This window comes from Chiloscyllium plagiosum, unplaced genomic scaffold (genome assembly GCF_037043375.1).
Source record: "Chiloscyllium plagiosum isolate Xiang-an unplaced genomic scaffold, Cpla_swu_hap1 HiC_scaffold_9, whole genome shotgun sequence".
NCBI classification, from domain to species: Eukaryota; Metazoa; Chordata; class Chondrichthyes; order Orectolobiformes; family Hemiscylliidae; genus Chiloscyllium; species Chiloscyllium plagiosum.
The window spans coordinates 3,600,878-3,619,846 of NW_028270147.1; the positions used below are offsets into that span (position 1 = coordinate 3,600,878).

The 18,969-nt window shown below is 43.8% G+C and overlaps 1 protein-coding gene across 1 annotated transcript in view; it reads left to right on the top strand.

Moving 5' to 3' along the window:
- Window positions 1-18,969, top strand: part of rabggtb (Rab geranylgeranyltransferase subunit beta) — a 51,065-nt gene that overhangs the window by 23,000 nt on the left and 9,096 nt on the right. Inside the window, exons 5-8 of the mRNA XM_087990351.1 lie at window positions 9,901-9,953; window positions 10,646-10,756; window positions 12,923-13,048; window positions 17,050-17,199. Coding sequence (XP_087846477.1) covers window positions 9,901-9,953; window positions 10,646-10,756; window positions 12,923-13,048; window positions 17,050-17,199 — 440 coding nt within the window. The remainder of the gene's footprint in view (window positions 1-9,900; window positions 9,954-10,645; window positions 10,757-12,922; window positions 13,049-17,049; window positions 17,200-18,969) is intronic.

Here is an 18,969-nt window from a genome sequence, read left to right on the forward strand (position 1 = left end):
ACTCAGGGCATGGTTAGGAAAATGGGACTGGAATATCATAGCAATTACAGAAATGTGGCTCAGGGATAGACAGGACTGGCAGCTTAATGTTCCAGGATGCAAATGCTATAGGAAGGATAGAAAGGGAGGCAAGAGAGGAGGGGGAGTGGCGTTCTTTAGTCATCCAGCATTCCCTATACTTACCAGCCTTTCCTTTTCACCCGAACAGGAATATACTGTCTCTGGATTCTCGTTAACTCATTTCTGAAAGCTTCCCATTTTCCTGCCATCCCTTTACCTGCAAACATCTGCCCCCCAATCAGCTTTCGAAAATTCTTGCCTAATACCGTCAAAATTGGCCTTCCTCCAATTTGGAGTTTCAACATTTAGATCTGGTCTATCCTTTTCCATCACTATTTTAAATCTAATAGAATTATTGTTGCTGGCCCCAAAGTGCTCCCCCATTGATACCTCAGTCACCTGCCCTGCCTTTTTTCCCAAGAGTAGGTCAAGTTTTGATCCTTCTCTAGTAGGTACATCCACATATTGAATCCGAAAATTTTCTTGTACACACTTAACAAATTCCTTTCCATCTAAACTCTTAACACTATGGCTGACCCAGTCTATGTTTGGAAAATTAAAATCCCCCATCATAACCACCCTATTATTCTTACAGATAACGGAGATCTCCTTACAAATTTGTTTCTCAATTTCCTTCTGACTATTAGGGGTCTGTAATACAATCCCAATAAGGTGATCATCCCTTTCTTATTTCTCAGTTCAACCCAAATAAATTCCCTGGATGGATTTCCTGTAATGAGCTGCCAGAGGAAGTGCTGGAGGCTAGTATGATTGCAACATTTAAAAGGCATCTGGATGGGTATATGAATAGGAAGGGTTTGAAGAGATTGGGTTGGGACATCTTATCGGCGTGGACGATTTGGACCGAAGGATCTATTTCCGTGCTATACATCTCTATGACTCTGACTTCTACACCCTCATCCAAGTCACATATAAAAATGACAAACATGTGGTCCTGATGTCTTTTGAACAGCTGTGTCAGAAATTCGGATTACCTAATGGAGACCACTTTCGATATTTCCAAATTCGAGACTATATACAGAAGAAGACTACGTTATTAGATAGTCTTTATAAATCAGATAGAGAATGTAGTGTCCTACGACCAGTGGGGGTATCTTCCGTCAGTACTATTTATCATTTACTACATGATGAAGTATCGGGAGATATGGATAATCTGCTTAAAACATGGGATCAGGATTTGGGACTAGAAATCTCTATAGAAACATGGAATGATATTTGGGAAAACGCTAGAAGAATTACTATCTGTAACAGAACCCAGGCTATCCAGCTGAAGATACTTCATAGGGCCCATATAGCACCGGTTCGATTGGCAAAATTTAAGGCAGGAGCATCTCCAACGTGTCCCAAATGTAAAATAGAGGTGGGCACTCTTGTACATTGCCTATGGACCTGTCATAAGATCCGTAGATATTAGACTAAAGTAGCAAGTACCCTGACAGAAATTTTAGGAACGGAAATTAAAGTGGACCCTGTATCTCTCCTTTTGGGCTTTTCGAACTTTCCCTCCCTGGACATGTACGGGAAGAGACTATTTTCTATTCTCTCTTTCTGTGCAAGGAAAAATATTTTGGTGAAGTGGGTGGCTGAGGGCTCCCCTGGACTTTCAAATTGGCACAAATTAACAATTCTTCAGTCGCCTTCGCCTCCGTGCCTACATCTTCAACCAAGACTCTCGCCTACCCTCTGACAACCCCTTCTCCCGCCTCCAACACACCCCATTCACCTGGACACCCCGTGCTGGCCTCTTACCCGCCCTCGATCTCTTCATAGCCAACTGCCGCCGCGACATTAACCGCCTCAACTTCTCCACCCCTCTCACCCACTCCAACCTCTCACCCTCGTAACATGCAGCCCTCCACTCCCTCCGTTCCAACCCCAACCTCACTATCAAACCAGCAGACAAGGGAGGCGCGGTAGTAGTTTGGCGCACCGACCTTTACACCGCTGAGGCTAAACGCCAGCTCGCGGACACCTCCTCCTACTGCCCCCTTGACCATGGCCCCACCTCCCACCACCAAACCATCATCTCCCAGACCATCCAGAACCTCATAACCTCAGGGGATCTCCCATCCACCGCTTCCAACCTCATAGTCCCACTACCCCGCACCGCCCGTTTCTACCTCCTGCCCAAAATCCACAAACCTGACTGTCCCGGCCGACCCATTGTCTCAGCCTGCTCCTGCCCCACCGAACTTATCTCTGCATACCTCGACACGGTCCTGTCCCCCTTAGTCCAAGAACTCCCCACCTACGTTCGGGACACCACCCACGCCCTCCACCTCCTCCATGATTTTCGCTTCCCCGGTCCCCAACGCCTTATCTTCACCATGGACATCCAATCCCTGTACACCTCCATCCCCCATCACGAAGGACTTAAAGCCCTCCGCTTCTTCCTTTCCCGCCGTACCAACCAGTACCCTTCTACTGACACCCTCCTTCGACTGACTGAACTGGTCCTCGCCCTGAACAACTTCTCTTTCCAATCCTCCCACTTCCTCCAAGCCAAAGGAGTAGCCATGGGCACCCGCATGGGCCCCAGCTATGCCAGCCTCTTCGTAGGATATGTGGAACAGTCCATCTTCCGCAGCTACACTGGCACCACCCCCACCTTTTCCTCCGCCACATCGATGACTGTATCGGCGCTGCCTCGTGCTCCCACGAGGAGGTTGAACAGTTCATCCACCTTACCAACACCTTCCACCCCGACCTCAAATTCACCTGGACCGTCTCAGACTCCTCCCTCCCCTTCCTAGACCTTTCCATTTCTATCTCGGGTGACCAAATCGACACGGACATCTACTATAAATCGACCGACTCCCACAGCTACCTAGACTACACCTTCTCCCACTCTGCCCCCTGTAAAAACGCCATCCCATATTCCCAATTCCTTCGTCTCCGCCGCATCTGCTCCCAGGAGGACCAGTTCCAAAACTGTACAACCCAGATGGCCTCCTTCTTCAAGGACCGCAATTTCCCGCCAGACGTAGTCGACGATGCCCTCCACCGCATCTCTTCCACTTCCCGCTCCTCTGCCCTTGAGCCCCGCCCCTCCAACCGCCACTAGGATAGAACCCCACTGGTCCTCACCTACCACCCCACCAACCTCCATGTACAGCGTATCATCCGCCGTCATTTCCGCCACCTCCAAACGGACCCCACCACCAGTGATATATTTCCCTCCCCTCCCCTATCAGCGTTCCGAAAAGACCGCTCCCTCCGTGACTCCCTTGTCAGGTCCACACCCTCCACCAACCCAACCTCCACTCCTGGCACCTTCCCCTGCAACCGCAAGAAATGCAAAACTTGCGCCCACATCTCACCCCTTACTTCCCTCCAAGGCCCCAAGGGATCCTTCCATATCGGCCACAAATCCACCTGCATCTCCACACACATCATTTACTGCATCCGCTGCACCCGATGACACCCGAGAACACCTCTGGGACACCCGGACCAACCAACCCAACCACCCCGTAGCCCAACACTTTAACTCCTCCTCCCACTCCACCAAGGACATGCAGGTCCTTGGACTACTCCATCGCCAGACCATGGCAACACGACGGTTGGAGGAAGAGCGCCTCATCTTCTGCCTGGGAACGCTCCAACCACAAGGGATGAACTCAGACTTCTCCAGTTTCCTTATTTTCCCCTCCCCCCACCTTGTCTCAGTCAAATCCCTCGAACTCAGCACCGCCTTCCTAACCTGCAATCATCTTCCTGACCTCTCCGCCCCACCCCACTCCGGCCTATCGCCCTCACCTTGACCTCCCTCCACCTATCGCATTTCCAAAGCCTCTTCCCCCAGTCCCTTCTCCCTACCTTTTATCTTAGCCTGCTGGGCACACTGTCCTCATTCTTGAAGAAGGGCTTATGCCCGAAACATCGATTCTCCTGTTCCTTGGATGCTGCCTGACCTGCTGCACTTTCCCAGCAACACATTTTCAGCACAGATTAATTATGGGATGAATTCCCCTTGACATCCTTCCAAATGTGGTGCACCGAAAGACCGAATTATTTTATAAAGTATGGCAGACTTCTTGAATTACATAAATACAGATATTTCGGCTATCCTAACAAGGGCTTTTATTTAATTGAGATTACAAACCTGGCTGGTCCGGGGCCCCTTAGGAGAGGAATCCCGCACGAATACGGGTTTTATTACATTTGATGTTAACACATTCCGAACATGTAAGAGACTTAAATATACACTCTGGTTAGTTGTAGGTTAGACTAGTAGACAGTTGAGTTTTTTTTTTCTTTTTCGGTATTTTTTCTTTTGTTAAATTTTGGCTATTGTATATTTGATTTAATTGTATATCAATGTTTGTATTTGAGAGTTTTGTTTATTTTTGTAAACTTGTAAAAATGTTAAATCTCTAATAAAAATATCTATATAAAAAAAATGACAAACAGTAGTGGCCCCAAAACTGACCTTTGCAGAACACCACTTGTAACTAAACTCCAGGATGAAGATATCCCATCAACCACCACCATCTGCCGTCTTTCAGCTAGCCAATTTCTGATCCAAACCACTAAATCACTCGCAATCTTATGCTTCCATATTTTATGCAATAGCCTACTGTGGAGAACCTTATCAAACGCCTTACTGAAATCCATGTACACTGCATCAACTGCTTTACCCTCCTCCACCCGTTTGGTCACCTTCTCAAAGAACTCAATAAGGTTTGTGAGGCATGACCTACCCCTCTCAAAACAGTGTTGACTATCCCATATCAACTTATTCCTTTCTAGATGAATACAAATTCCATGTCTTGTAACCTTTTCCAATGCTTTACCCACAACCGAAATAATGCTCACTGGTCTATAATTACCAGGGGCCTACTCCCTTCTACTCCCCTTCTTGAACACGAGAATAGTATTTGCTATCCTCCAGTCTTCTGGCACTATTCCTGTAGACAATGATGACGTAAAGATCAAAGCCAAAGGCTCTGCAATCTCCTCCCTGGCTTTCCAAGGGCTAATGCCCGAAACGTCGATTCTCCTTTTCCCTAGATGCTGCCTGACCTGCTGCGCTTCTCCAGCAACACATTTCTATCTCTAAATCCCATCTGGCCCATAGAACTTATCTATTTTTACACTTTCCAGAATTGCTAATACTTCCTCCTTGTGACCTTCAATCTTGTCTAGTCTAGTAGCCTGTATCACAGTATTCCCCTCGATAACATTGTCTTTCTCTAGTGTGAATAATGACGAAAAATGTTCACTTAGAGTTTCTCCTATCTCCTTGGACTCTACGCACAACTTCCCACTACTATCTTTGATTGGCCATAAGCTTACTCTTGTCATTCTTTTATTCCTGATATACCTATAGAAAGCCTTGGGTTTTCCTTGATCCTATCTGCCAATGACTTCTCAAGTCCTCTCCTAGCTGTTCTTAGCTCTCTCTTTCAGTCTTTCCTTTGTAACTCTCAAGTGCCCTAACTGAGCCATTGCATCTCATCCTAACAAGCCTTCTTCTTCCTCTTGACTTTTTTAGAAAATCACGGCTCCCTCACTCGACCACTTGCTCCCTGCCTAACAGGTACATACTTATCAAGGGCATGCAGTAGCTGTTCCTTGAATAAGCTCCACATTTCAATTATGCCCATCCCCTGCAGTTTCCTTCCCCATCCTATACATCCTAAATCTTGCCTAATCACTTCATAATTGCCTCCCCCCAGCTATAACTCTTGACCTGCGGTATAAACCAATCTCTTTTCATTGCTCAAGTAAACATAACTGAATTGTGGTCACTATCGTCAAAGTGCTCACCTACTCCAAATCTAACACCTGGTTCATTACCCAGTACCAAATCCAATGTGGCCTCACCCCTTGTTGGCCTGTCTATATACTGTCAGGAATGGACAAAAATGCACACAATGGACAAAAACTGACCCATCTGACCTATTGAACTATCATATTTCCAATCGATATTTGGAAAGTTAAAGTCCCCATAATGGCTACTCTGTTACTCTCGCTCCCTTCCAGAATCATCTTTGCTATCCTTGCCTCTACATCTCTGGAACTATTCGGAGGCCTATAGAAAACTCCCAACAGGGTAACCTCTCCTTTACTGTTTCTAACCTCCGCCCATACTACCTCAGAAGACGAGTCCTCGAACATCCTTTATGCGATCATAATACTGTCTTTGACTAACCATGCCACACCTCCCCCTCTTTTACCATCTTTTAGAAACCTCTAAATCCAGGAACCTGCAACAACCATTCCTGTCCCTCTTGCGACCTTGAAACCGTTTTCATGACCTCACTAATCTCAACCTCCTGGACGGTGGAATTGCAATTTAGGTTCCCATCCCCCTCCTGACTTGTGCCTTGTGGATGGTGGACAGGCTTTAGGGTGTTAGGAGTGGGTTACTTGCTGCAGTATTTCTAGCTTCTGACCTACTCATAGAGCCACTGTATTTAAATGGTAAGTCCAGTTCACTTTCTGGTCAGTGGTGACCTACTGGATGTGAACACTACTAAACATTAAGTGGTAATGGTTAGATTGTATCTTATTGGTCATTGTCTGGTATTTGAGTGGTGTTAATGTTACTTGACACTTACCAGCCCAAGCCTCCAGATCTTGTTGAATTTGAACACAGACTGCTTCAGTATCTGAGGAGTCATGAATGATGCTGAATATTGTGAAGTCATCTCCACTTCTGGCGTTATGATGGGGCAAAGGTCATTGATGAAGCAACTAAAGATGTTTTAAAGTATCTACAAACTTTGAAGTTGTGCCCAGGACATGACCCTGAGGAAGTCCTGTGGTTGGAGGAATTGAGATGCCACGCCTCCAGCAACTACTGCCATCATCCAATGTGTCAGGAATGACTCCAACCAGTGGAAAGTTTGCTCCCTTGATACCTATAGATTCCTGTTTTTGCTGAGGCTCCTTGATGTCACACTCAGCCCAATGAAGTCAAGGTCTGTCCCCCTCATCTCACTTCTAGAGTTCAGCTCTTTTTTCCATGTTTGAACCAAGACTGTAAAGTGGCCTTGGTAGAACCCAAACTGGGTGTCGCTGAGCAGGTGCTGCTTGATAACACTGTTGATGATACCTTGCAACACTTTACTGATGGAGTAATAATTGGTTGGGATGGATTTGTCTTTTTGTGTACAGAACACATCTGAGCAATTTTCCACATTGTTGGATAGATGTTGTAGCAGTTCTGGAATAACTTGGTTCAGGGTGTGGTGAGTTTTACAGCACAAGTTAAAGTATCATTGTTGGATTGTTGGTAGGACCCATACCCTTTGCAATATCTAGTTCCTCCAGCTATTTTGTGATTTCATGAAGATCATAGAATCCATACAGTGAGGAGTGAATCAACTTGGTTGAAGATTGGCACCTGTCATACTTGTGGCCATTGGAGAAGGCAGAGATGGATCATCCAGTTGGTGGTTCTATTTGAAGATTGTTGTGAATGTTTCAGTCTTACATTTTGCATTGATGTACTGGACTTCCCCATCATTGGGTATGGGGATATTTGTGGATCCACATGACTGGGTGTGGCAGGACTGCAGACTTCACGTGGTGTATTATTTGTGTGATGACTGGTTCTCTGTCATTTGCTGTTTGTCATGATCAGAACCCTGTGATGTAGTGTCACCAGGTTGGCATCTTGTTTTTAGGTATGCCTGGTGCTGCACCTGGCACACCCTCCTACATTTTCATTGAAGATGGTTGATCTCTTGGCTTGATGTCAGTGGAAGAGTGGGAATATGCAGGGCCATGAAATTGAAGATTGGGTTGAAGAATGACTCTGTTGCTGCTGTTGGCTCAATTGCCTCATGATGCTCAATCTTGAGTTGCTAGATCAGTTTAAAGTCTGTCCCATTTAGCACAGTGATAGTGCCATAGAACATAATTTTTGGTATTATCAGCATGAAGTCAGGACTTCATTTATACAATATAAATACAGTTCTAATATTAACCCAGAAGTAAAATAACTGATGTAAGTAGAATTAGCTGTGAAACAATTGGGTTATCATTAAAGAAAACTTTGGTTCACCGATGTTCTGATCCATAAACGAATTACTGCCATTCATACCTGGTGTGGGCCTTTGTTTTAATCCGAACTTGCAGTAATGTATGTGATTCTACTGCTGGCTTCTGTAGCAGTTGTATCTGCACTTCCACCAGTGGTTCAAGAAGGTCCACTAGCAACACCTTCTCAGGATGGCTGAGAATAGATGATGAGTCTGTCTAATAAGTCTATTGGGTCGTTCTGAGAGGGGATAAATACAACTTTGTGCATGAAGCTTTGGCACAGGCCAACTTATTATGGCTTCCAACTGAGCTCTGGGACCAGTGGGATTTGCAGGGAGATTGACTACACTGTTGCTGGCAAACGTTTTGCTCACTCTCCAATGGCCCAGTGTACAAGGACAAAGCAGCCTTTGAAATTAAAAGAAAACATCCTGGGATTTAGTGGACTCGTTCCAGAAGCCAAAACCTAATTCTTATTTTATAATCGAATCAAAGAATGAATCCTATATTGGCTACAGCTGCCATTCACTCCATGTCCAGATTTGATCTTACCAAGAGAAACTCAGCTGGTCAAACCGTCCTACCTGTCTTCCATTGTCCTGATGTTTTGCTTTCTCTCCGGCTGCTTTCAATTCCTGACTGAAATTGCCTGTACTCCACACACACTCAGATCCTGATCACGCAGTGCATTTTAAAAAAATATTCTGTGTAATACTGTATTGCTTTTTTTCTTGCCAGTCGCCTTATAACAATGTCCTATGGTTTTTCTTGACCGTTCATCGATAGAGGGGTCTCCTTATCTACCCTTTTGGACTTTGTTTCTCTGGTTCTTCATTTTGAATGCCTCAAACCTTTTTTCAACCTTCTCCATGGCAATTTTCCTCTGCATCTCCACTTTATCCACATATGTGAAGTTCCCCATTCCTGGAAGCATGCTTGTAAGCCCTTTCTGCACCAATTCTAAACTCTTATCATTTCTAAACTGTGTTGCCCAGAATTTGATGCAGTACTGCAGCCAAGTAAGAGCTTCACTGAGGTTAACCATAACTTTCGTGCTTTCTCTTAAAATACTTCTTCAATCTGTCCTGCCACCTTCAACTGTGTGTACAATAACATATCTCTGTACCTGCAGTCCTTTGTTACACTGCCTCTCACTTTCAGACGAATGTGTATCACTGCACACTTGTGGGCTTTATATTTCAACTGGCACATTTCTGCCTATTCCACCAACCTGTCAGTGTCATCTTGTAAATTTTGAAATTATAGCCAAAGTCTGGGTAATTCATGTAGGTCAAGAAAATCACTAGTCGTAGTACTAACACCAAACAACCTCACTGTCATCCTATTCAGACATATTCAATCATAGGAACAGGCTCTTCAGCACTGAGGAGCTGTGAGGCAACAGTGCTAACCACTGAGCCACCTGTCCCACCCTTTAAGAGCAAATTGAACAAAGAAAATTTACAGCTCAGGAACAGGCCCTTCGGCCCTCCAAGCCTGAGCCGATCCAAATTTACTGTCTAAAACTGTCGATCAATTCCTAAGGTTCTGTATCCCTCTGCTCCCCACCTACTCATGCATCTGTCCAGATGTATCTTAAATGAATCTACCGTGCCTGCCTCTACTGCCTCTGCTGGCAACGTGTTCCAAATGCCCACCACCCTCCGTGTGAACTCTGAGAGAGTTTGGAAAGTGAGGAAGAACACTTCTTATGAGCTTTTAATTTCCTATTTCTCTCCTTAAAGAAATGAATCACACTTTACTCAAGCAGGGTGGAGTGAGGTGAATACATTACTTTGTTATTGAAAAATCTCTCTTCTGTTCCAGGTGAAATAGACACCAGGTTCTCCTTTTGTGCTGTAGCAACTCTTGCACTATTGGTAAGAATGGAAACAAACTTATTGCCTGATATATATTGTGACTATGTAATTGTTTTATGGGCATTGAAGGCAAAGCTTCACTTGTCCATCCCTCATTGCCCTAAAATTGATTGGCTGCCTGGACCATTTCAGAGGGCAGTTAAGATCGGCCCATTTCTCTGGGTCTGGAGTCACGTGTATGCTAGATTAGGTAAACATGGCAGATTTTCTTCCCTAAAGGGCATGACTGAATCTTCTGGGTTTTTATGAAAATCGATAATGCTTACATGGTCGCTAGGTTTATTTATTCCAGATTTTTATTGAATTATAATCTCACCATTCACCATGGTAGAATTCAAAACTATCTCCCCATGACATTAGCTAGGAGCTGGATTACTAGTCAAATGACTATCCCACTATGATAGCATTCTGATAGCGCCTTCTAACTATGAAGTAGGTGAACTTCCAATTGAGATGCATCTGGCATCTTTTAAACTCCCATATAAAAGGTGGGGTGCTAATGGGGTAATGAAGTTGTCCCTGAGCAGAAGCAGGTATCTAGAGGAAGGAACTCTATACATAGTTGGCAAGAGTGAAGGGCATGTGAACTTTTTATTTGCGTAGATTCACTGTTTGTTTGAGTTTCTAAAACTCACATCAATCAACCTTAATGTGCAGCTGCTTTGTAATGCCAGTACTGGGTTGTTTTCCAGGGGAGACTTGATGCCATCAACCTAGAATCAGCAGCCGAATTTGTTTTATCCTGTATGAACTTTGATGGAGGATTTGGATGTCGACCAGGTTCTGAATCTCATGCCGGGCAGGTAAGTTGACATTGGTTTACAGTGTGAAGAGTCTAAGCTTTTAAACATTACAACTTCATTCTGGTATTAATTGATTTCCAATATAAATGCTGGATTATATAGGAAATAGAGAAACATTAATCACAGCAGATATCTCAGCATGGGGTTTTTCAACTTTCCTCTCCAATTTTATAACTAACAGACTTAATGTTTATATGGTACCTTTCACCAACTTGGAAGAGTTTTGTTTAATTTAATGGATGCTTTTTGAAAGGTTGTCACTGTCCAAACTTTGGGGAAAAATAGCAGCCAATGTGTATGCAGCATAGCCCCACAAACATCAGTATGATTGAATCAGCTATGCTATCAGATATCATGATGTTGATGGATATGTAGCATTGGCCAGGGTCAGGAAAACTCCTGGCTCTTGTTCAAAATATTCCAGTGGGATCTTTTACTTCTCAGCCCTCTCACAATATAGTGGAATAAAGGTGCAGATGCTAGAAATCTGAAACAACACAAAATGCCGGAGAAACTCAATGGGTCTCGCAGCATCTGTGGTGCCATCGCAGAATTGTTATAGCACAGAAAGAGACAATTTCCACCCATCCATGTCTGCACTGGCTCTACCCAATGCCAATCTCCTGCCTTTTCCCCATATCCTTTCCAAAACCGTTTCTCTCAATCTCCCAATGCCCTCTTGAATTGCTCATATTCCATTTCTCCATAGATGCCACCAGGTCAGCTCAGTTTGTCCAGAGATCTCTGCCTTTGTCTTTGACAATGCAGTGCTACTTCAGAGTAATGCACATTCAGTGTTTGCCTGGATTTTGTTATATATTTTCTGGAGTAGGATTTGAGCCTGATCTTCTGCCTCAGAAATGACAGTCCTGCTCACTGCTCCACGGTGAAATTAATGCAGCTTCCAGCTCTCCAAAAGTGAATTTGTCTAAGGAACCAAGCCTTGAAGAAGGATTTGGAGTCAAAGCAATCAGATGGTGGTTTTTCTGTATTTCTCCAGCAGCTATTGTTTTAATGCAAAAATGCTTTTGCATTTTGACTTCATATTCCCACCAGGCTTTCATTTAATCCTAGCAGTTACTGAGAAAATATCTGAGCAAGTTGGATGCGAGCATAAGAGGTACAGTTAGTAAGTTTGCAAATGACACCAAAATTGGAGGTGTAGTGGATAGCAAAGAGGGTTACCTCGATTACAACAGGATCTTGACCAGATGGGCCAATGGACTGAGAAGTGACAGGTGGAGTTTAATTCAGATAAATGCAAGGTACTGCATTTTGGGAAAGCAAATCTTAGCAAGACTTATACACTTAATGGTAAGGTGCTAGAGAGTGTTGCTGAACAAAGAGACCTTGGAGTGCAGGTTCATTGCTTCTTGAAAGTGGAGTTGCAGATAGATAGGATAGTGAAGAAGGCGTTTGGTATGCTTTCCTTTATTGGTCAGAGTATTGAGTACAGGAGTTGAGAGGTCATGTTGCAGCTGTACAGGACATTGGTTAGGCCACTGTTGGAATATTGCGTGCAATTCTGGTCTCCTTCCTATCGGAAAGATATTGTGAAACTTGAAAGGGTTCAGAAAAGATTTACAAGGATATTGCCTGGGTTGGAGGATTTGAGCTATAGGAAGAGGTTGAATAGGCTGGCGCTGTTTTCCCTGGAGCGTCGGAGCTGAGGGGTGACCTTATAGAGGTTTACAAAATTGTGAGGGGCATGGATAGGGTAAATAGACAGAGTCTTTTCCCTGGTGTTGGGGAGTCCAGAACTAGAGGGCATAGATTTAGGGTGAGAGGGGAAAGATATAAAAGAGACCTACGGGGCAACTTCTACACACAGAGGGTGGTGTGTGTATGGAATGAACTGGAGAGAGGAAGTGATGGAGGCTGGTACAATTGCGCCATTTAAGAGGCATTTGGATGGGTATATGAATAGGAAGGGTTTGGAGGGATATGGGCCGGATGCTGGCAGGTGGGACTAGACTGTGTTGGACAGGTTGGACCGAAGGGTCTGTTTCCATGCTGTACATCTCTATGACTGTAAGTTTTGTCTGTCCTGTAGAAACATTTTTCCACATTCCATTCTTACTGTGACAGCATGGTGTAGCATTTTTGTCCGAGGCATGAATTGTGGTGAGAGTTTTAACTGATGGGCTTTTCCGTGCTCCTGTCTAGATCTATTGCTGCACGGGGTTTCTGGCTATTACAGGCCAGTTGCACCAGGTTAATGCTGACTTGCTGGGTTGGTGGCTGTGTGAACGGCAGTTACCATCTGGAGGCCTCAATGGACGACCTGAGAAGGTATTTGCCAAATGTTTTCTTTTAAGATAAATCAAACTGTTGCATTGTCAACTGTTTTTCTTGCATTGTCTTATGTCATAAAAATAATAATTGATTCGTTATTGCATGCCGATTACTTGATTCTCTCCACTTATTTTTAAAAAAACGAAAGATTCTTATTTTTGGTGTCTTTCACAACGTTACCCTTTCACAGCATGTTTTGCATTCAGAGATATTTTTCTTTTGAAGTGTAGTCACTGTTGTAATCTGCATTTACAATCAGATCAGCCATGGTCTTGTTAAATGGCAGGGCAGCTTAAGAGACAAAATATCCCACTGCTGCTCCAAATTCATATGTTCATAATGTGGGAAATTGGCAACCAGTGTGTGCACAGCAAGATCCCAAAAACAACAATGTGAGAATGATGAAATGATCTGTTTCAGTGTTGTTGGTTAAGGCGTGCAACCTGTTCAGGGCACCTCTCCTAAGCAGTGGATTTAAAAAGATCTCTGTTTAACCTTGCATCTGAAAGGGCAGCATATTTGACATCTTTTCCTGAAAGGAATGAGCTTTATTTTGCCCAGTTTGAACAAAATGTGACACCAGTCACACCAATTAATAGTTATAAAAAAAGAGCTATTAGAGTTTCCAAGGGATGCTTACGATATGTGTGTGATATTACCCTAATTCCATTCTCTTCAGCCAAGGAAAATGGCCTCCCTGTGTCTACCCTGTTGAATCTCATCAAAATCCTGTAAGTTTCATTTAAATCACCTCTCATTGTGCTAAACCCCAGAGGATATAGGAGAAACATACCTAGCATTTACTCAGCGACCCCTGTTACGTCACTGGGTAAACCCTCCTGCTTAATTTAAAACCAGCGACACAGAAAAGATGTATCCCATGCAGTAATCTGTAAAAATTTGAGTGGCCAAGAACGATGTAAAGTAAAAATTAACAACTTTATTTCTTAAAATATATTAGAGAATAATTAACTAACCACTATTTACAATTCCTTTCTCTAACCTATCTTTTACCTTCCCTTCTATAATGGTCCAATAAAGATTTACAAAACAACACTTCTTATCTCAAAACCAGGCAGCTGTAGGTTCTTGTCTTTGGATCTTACTGGGTCGTCTTTCCTCCTTGTTAGGAATTTCTGCGTCACAGGTTCCTGATCGAATAGGGACTTTAAGAGAAATATTTTTTCAAGCAGTCCCTTATATGTGAGGATGTGACAGATTTCCTCTCAGCTGTTCAATTATCCCGGGTCTAATACTCCAGAGCATCAGATTGTGTCATTGGTGTTTAAGATTTGTCAGTGTACTCCACTCAAACTTGATTGGAGTTTGATTTTTGTTGGGTATAACTTAAACTGATTAGCCAAATTTGAATTTGTTTTTGTCTCCAAGCAATGAACTAATCAAATGGTTTGACCCAGTGTAGCATTGTTACCTTTTTTGAGTACGCTTGGTGCTGTGTCCGGTAGTTCTGCTGCTTTTGAACTCTCTCAAAGGTATATCCACATCTTCAAAACACTCCTCACCCCCCACCCCATCTCAGCCCAGGAAATAATCTAGGGAAATAAAAGCAAAATACTTCAGATGCTGGAAATCTGAAATATCAACAGCTAGTGTTGGAGAAACTCAGGTCTGGCAGCACTATCTGTGGAGAGATAAACAAAATTAATGTTTTGAGTCAGTTATGACCATTCTTTGGAACAAAGTTCTGAAGAAAAGTTATATTGGATTTGAAACATTACTCTGCTTTCTCCCCACAGATGCTGCCACACTTGCTGAGTTTCTTCACTTCCATTATTAATTTAGTGAATGTGTGTAACAACTCCTCCTAAGACATGTATATCCCTCTCTATGTTGAAATCCATGTTCAATCTCACCAATGCTCTGTACAATGGCAGCACCATTCCCTGACTCTTCTTCCAACCCCTTCTTAATAAAGATCAAAACACCATTTGCCTTCCTAATTGACCATTGTACCTCTATCTTATCTTGATGTTTATCGTGCAAGAGCACTCAAATCCCTCTGAACATTAGCCTGTGTTTCTCACAGTTTAAACATTTTCAGCTTTTCTACTCTTCCTATCAAACTGAGTAGCTTCTCGTTTGCCACATTTTACTTTATCTGCTACCTTTTTACCCACTCACTTAATCGTTCTATAGATCCTTTTGTAGATTCATACATTGCCCTCACAGATGGGTCTCCTCCCACAGTCCGAACATGTGCAGGTTAGGAGAATTGGTAATGCTAAATTGCCCATGGGTATTCAGGGGTATGTAGGTTAGGTGCATTAGTCAGGGGTAAATGCAGAGTAATAGGGTAGGGGAATGGGTTTGGGTGGACTTGTTGGGCCAAATGGCCTGTTTCCACAGTGTAGGGGTTCTATGATTACAAAGGACATATATCAGCGTAAGTAGAGGGTACTCTGCATCTCCTTGCCAAGTCTCACTCAGCAGCAGAAGTGGGTACTGCAGATGCTGGAGATTAGATTGAAATATGTGGTGCTGGAAAAACACAGCAGGCCAGGCAGCATCCGTTTAGGAGCAGGAGAATCGACGTTTCGGGCATAAGCCCTTCTTCAGGAATGAGGCTGGTGTGCCAAGCGGACTGAGATAAAAGGTATGGGGGAGGGAATTTGGGAGAGGGGCGCTGGGAATACGATAGGTGGAAGGAGGTGAGGGTGAGGGTGATAGGCCGGAGGGGGGGGGTGGGGGTTGAGAGGTCGGGAAGATGATTGCAGGTCAAGAGGGCAGTGCTGAATCCGAGGGTTGGGACTGAGATAAGGTGGGGGGAGGGGAAATGAGGAAGCTGGAGAAATCTACATTCATCCCGTGTGATTGGAGAGTTCCTCCAAGCGTCTTATGGCCAGGGTCTGGCGATGGAGGAGGCCAAGGACCTGCATGTCATTGGTGAAGTGGGAGGGGGAGTTAAAATGTTCAGCCACAGGCGGTTGGGTTGGTTGGTGTGGGTGTCCCAGAGGTGTTCCCTGAAACGTTCCGCAAGTAGGCGGCCTGTCTCCCCAATGTAGAGGAGACCACATCGGGTGCAGCGGATACAGTAAATGATGTGTGTGGAGGTGCAGGTGAATTTGCGATGGATGCTGTCTGGCCTACTGTGTTTTTCCAGCACCACATTTTTCAACTCTGGTACTCCAGCATCTGCAGTCCTCACTTTCTTCCTACTGGAGATTAGAGTCAAGATTAGAGTGGTGCTGGAAAAGCGCAAAAGGTCAGGCAGCATCCGAGGAGCAGGAAAATCGACGTTTTGGGCGAACGTGATGAAGGGTTTTCACCCGAAATGTAGATTTTCCTGCTCCTCGGATGCTGCCTGACCTGCTGTGCTTTTCTAGCACCACTCTAATATTGACTCACTTAGCAGCACCCTATAACCCTCAGCATCCAGAAGGGTAGCAGGTGCAACGAAGCACCAATACGTTCAAGGCTTTAATTCCGTTCCAAATTGAACATGTTTTGGCAGTTCCTTTGTCATTTGCTTAACTTCCTGGAATGTCCAGATTTGCACTTTACTTTTTCCTAAAACAAGTTGTTGATGGCTTTGTTAAATATTTGAGAAGTTTCAGATCAGCATCCACAAATACCAGATGCTTTACTAAATATTAGCAACAAAAGTCAGGAATGTTTCATTTGCGGCTGAGACAATACAGATATCTTGTATTACTAGCCTCCAGTTTCTTTCTCCTCTTCCTCACGTTGAACATATTCCCCATTGCTTTAAAAAGAATTGTTTATGTAAGTCAGTCAGCATTTTAAATGAACAATCCGCAATTACAGTGTGACAAAATTATTTAGAATATTTGACACAGAAGCAGTCCTTCAGGCCAACTAGTCCACCCTGGTGATTGTAGTCCTCAGGAATTTATGGAGTCTTTAACCCAAGTTTTACTGATTAAATATGCTGACGTGAAGTGTGTGTTTTGGAAATTGAATGAAACCCATTTAGTCACTGTAGTTCTTGATTTCTGTGCCTTCTGACCTTCTTACAGTTACCCGATGTTTGTTACTCATGGTGGGTGCTGGCCTCTTTGAAAATCATTGGGCGATTGCACTGGATTGACAAAGATAAATTAAGCCGTTTTATCTTGGCCTGTCAGGATGAGGAGACTGGTGGATTTGCTGATCGGCCTGGAGATGTGGTAAGTGTCCAGGCAGCTGTGATTGGGATGTGTGGTTGGGAGGGGGATGCCTCATATAGTAATACTCCACAGTCCAATTAATTGTGGTTGGGAGCTTACATCTGGAGGTCTGCTGTAGCCAGAGGGTCCGATTGTAAATCAAGTAAGTTACTTGCCTCTTTTTAAATTAGTTTGAGATGTGAGGGTCAGTGATTAATGCAGCATTTGTTGCCCAGCCCTAATTGTCCTTAAAGTGGCGGTGTTGAGCTGTCTTTCTTGGGGTACACCCACAGTGCTGCTAAGGAAGGAGTTCCAGAATTTTGACCCCAGCATGAACAACAATAAATTTCTAAGTCAGATTGGTGACTGGCTTGAGGAGAACTTTCAGGAGGTGATGTTCCTGTGTATCTGCTATGTTTCTCTAGATGATAGAGGTTGTGGGTTTGGAAGGTGCCGTTGAGGAAGCATTAGTGAGTTGTACAGATAATACACACTGCTGTCATTGTCATGACTCGGAGTTGTCGGTGTTGGCCTGGGGTGTACAAAGTTAAAAATCACACAACACCAGGTTATAGTCCAACAGGTTTAATTGGAAGCACACTAGCTTTCGGAGCGACGCTCCTTCATCAGGTGATTGTCCTGATGAAGAACAATCACCTGATGAAGGAGCGTCGCTCCAAAAGCTAGTGTGCTTCCAATTAAACCTGTTGGACTATAACCTGGTGTTGTGTGATTTTTAACTGCTGTCATTGTGTTAGTGGTGAATTGATGAAGTTTTAATGGGTTAAGAGATTAATGGGTCGCCAAAGGTGTTTAACTTTGAATTTTGTTGGAATCGCACTCATCCAAGCAAATGGAGAGTATTCCTTCACACTCTGATTTGTACTTTTCAGATATTAGACAATCTTTGGGGAATCAGAGGTGAGGGACCACAGTATTCCTAGCCTCTGATCTTCTAGCCACAATATTCATGCGGCTAGTCCACTTCAGCTTCTAACTGATGGTAAGCTTCATGACGTTGGTAGTGGTAGGTCCAGTGATGATGTTATTGAATGTCAAGGGGTGTTGATTAATTTTTCTTTTGTTGAGGTTGGCTATTGTCTTACACTTGTGTGACATAAATGTGCCTTACCACTTATCAGTCCAAGCCTGGATGTCTTTCAGATGTGGGTAGATTCATGTGGGTGCAGACTATTTCAGTATCTGTGGAATCCTGACTGGAGCAGATGTTATGATAGATGGGAAGAATGCACTGATAATCAAACTCCTATACTCTACCAGTTGCACAGTTAGTATAAACTGTGTTGATTTAGTCACCAAAATGGCTAAATAGATTCCCTTTTGTACTGCTATCAAGAATGAAAGTGATCTTTACAAGACTTCTAATGAATACAGTAGAGTGTGATTATTATGATAGAAAACATAGAACATAACAGCACAGTACAAGCCCTTCGGCCCTCGATGGTTTCGCAGGGCAGCACAACAATCTGAAGCCCATATAGCCTACATTATTCCATTCTCATCCATATGCCTATCCAATGACCATTTAAATGCCTGTGAAGTTGGCGAGTGTTCAACTGTTGCAGGCAGTATGTTCCACGTCTCTACTACTGTGAGTAAAGAAACTACCTCTGACATCTATTCTGTATCTATTACCCCTCAATCTAAAGCTATGTCCCCTCATGCTAGCCATCACTATCTTCGGAAAAAGGCTGTCACTATCCATCCAATCTAACCCTCTGATTATCTTATATGTCTCAATTAAGTCACCTCTCAACCTTCTTCTCTCTA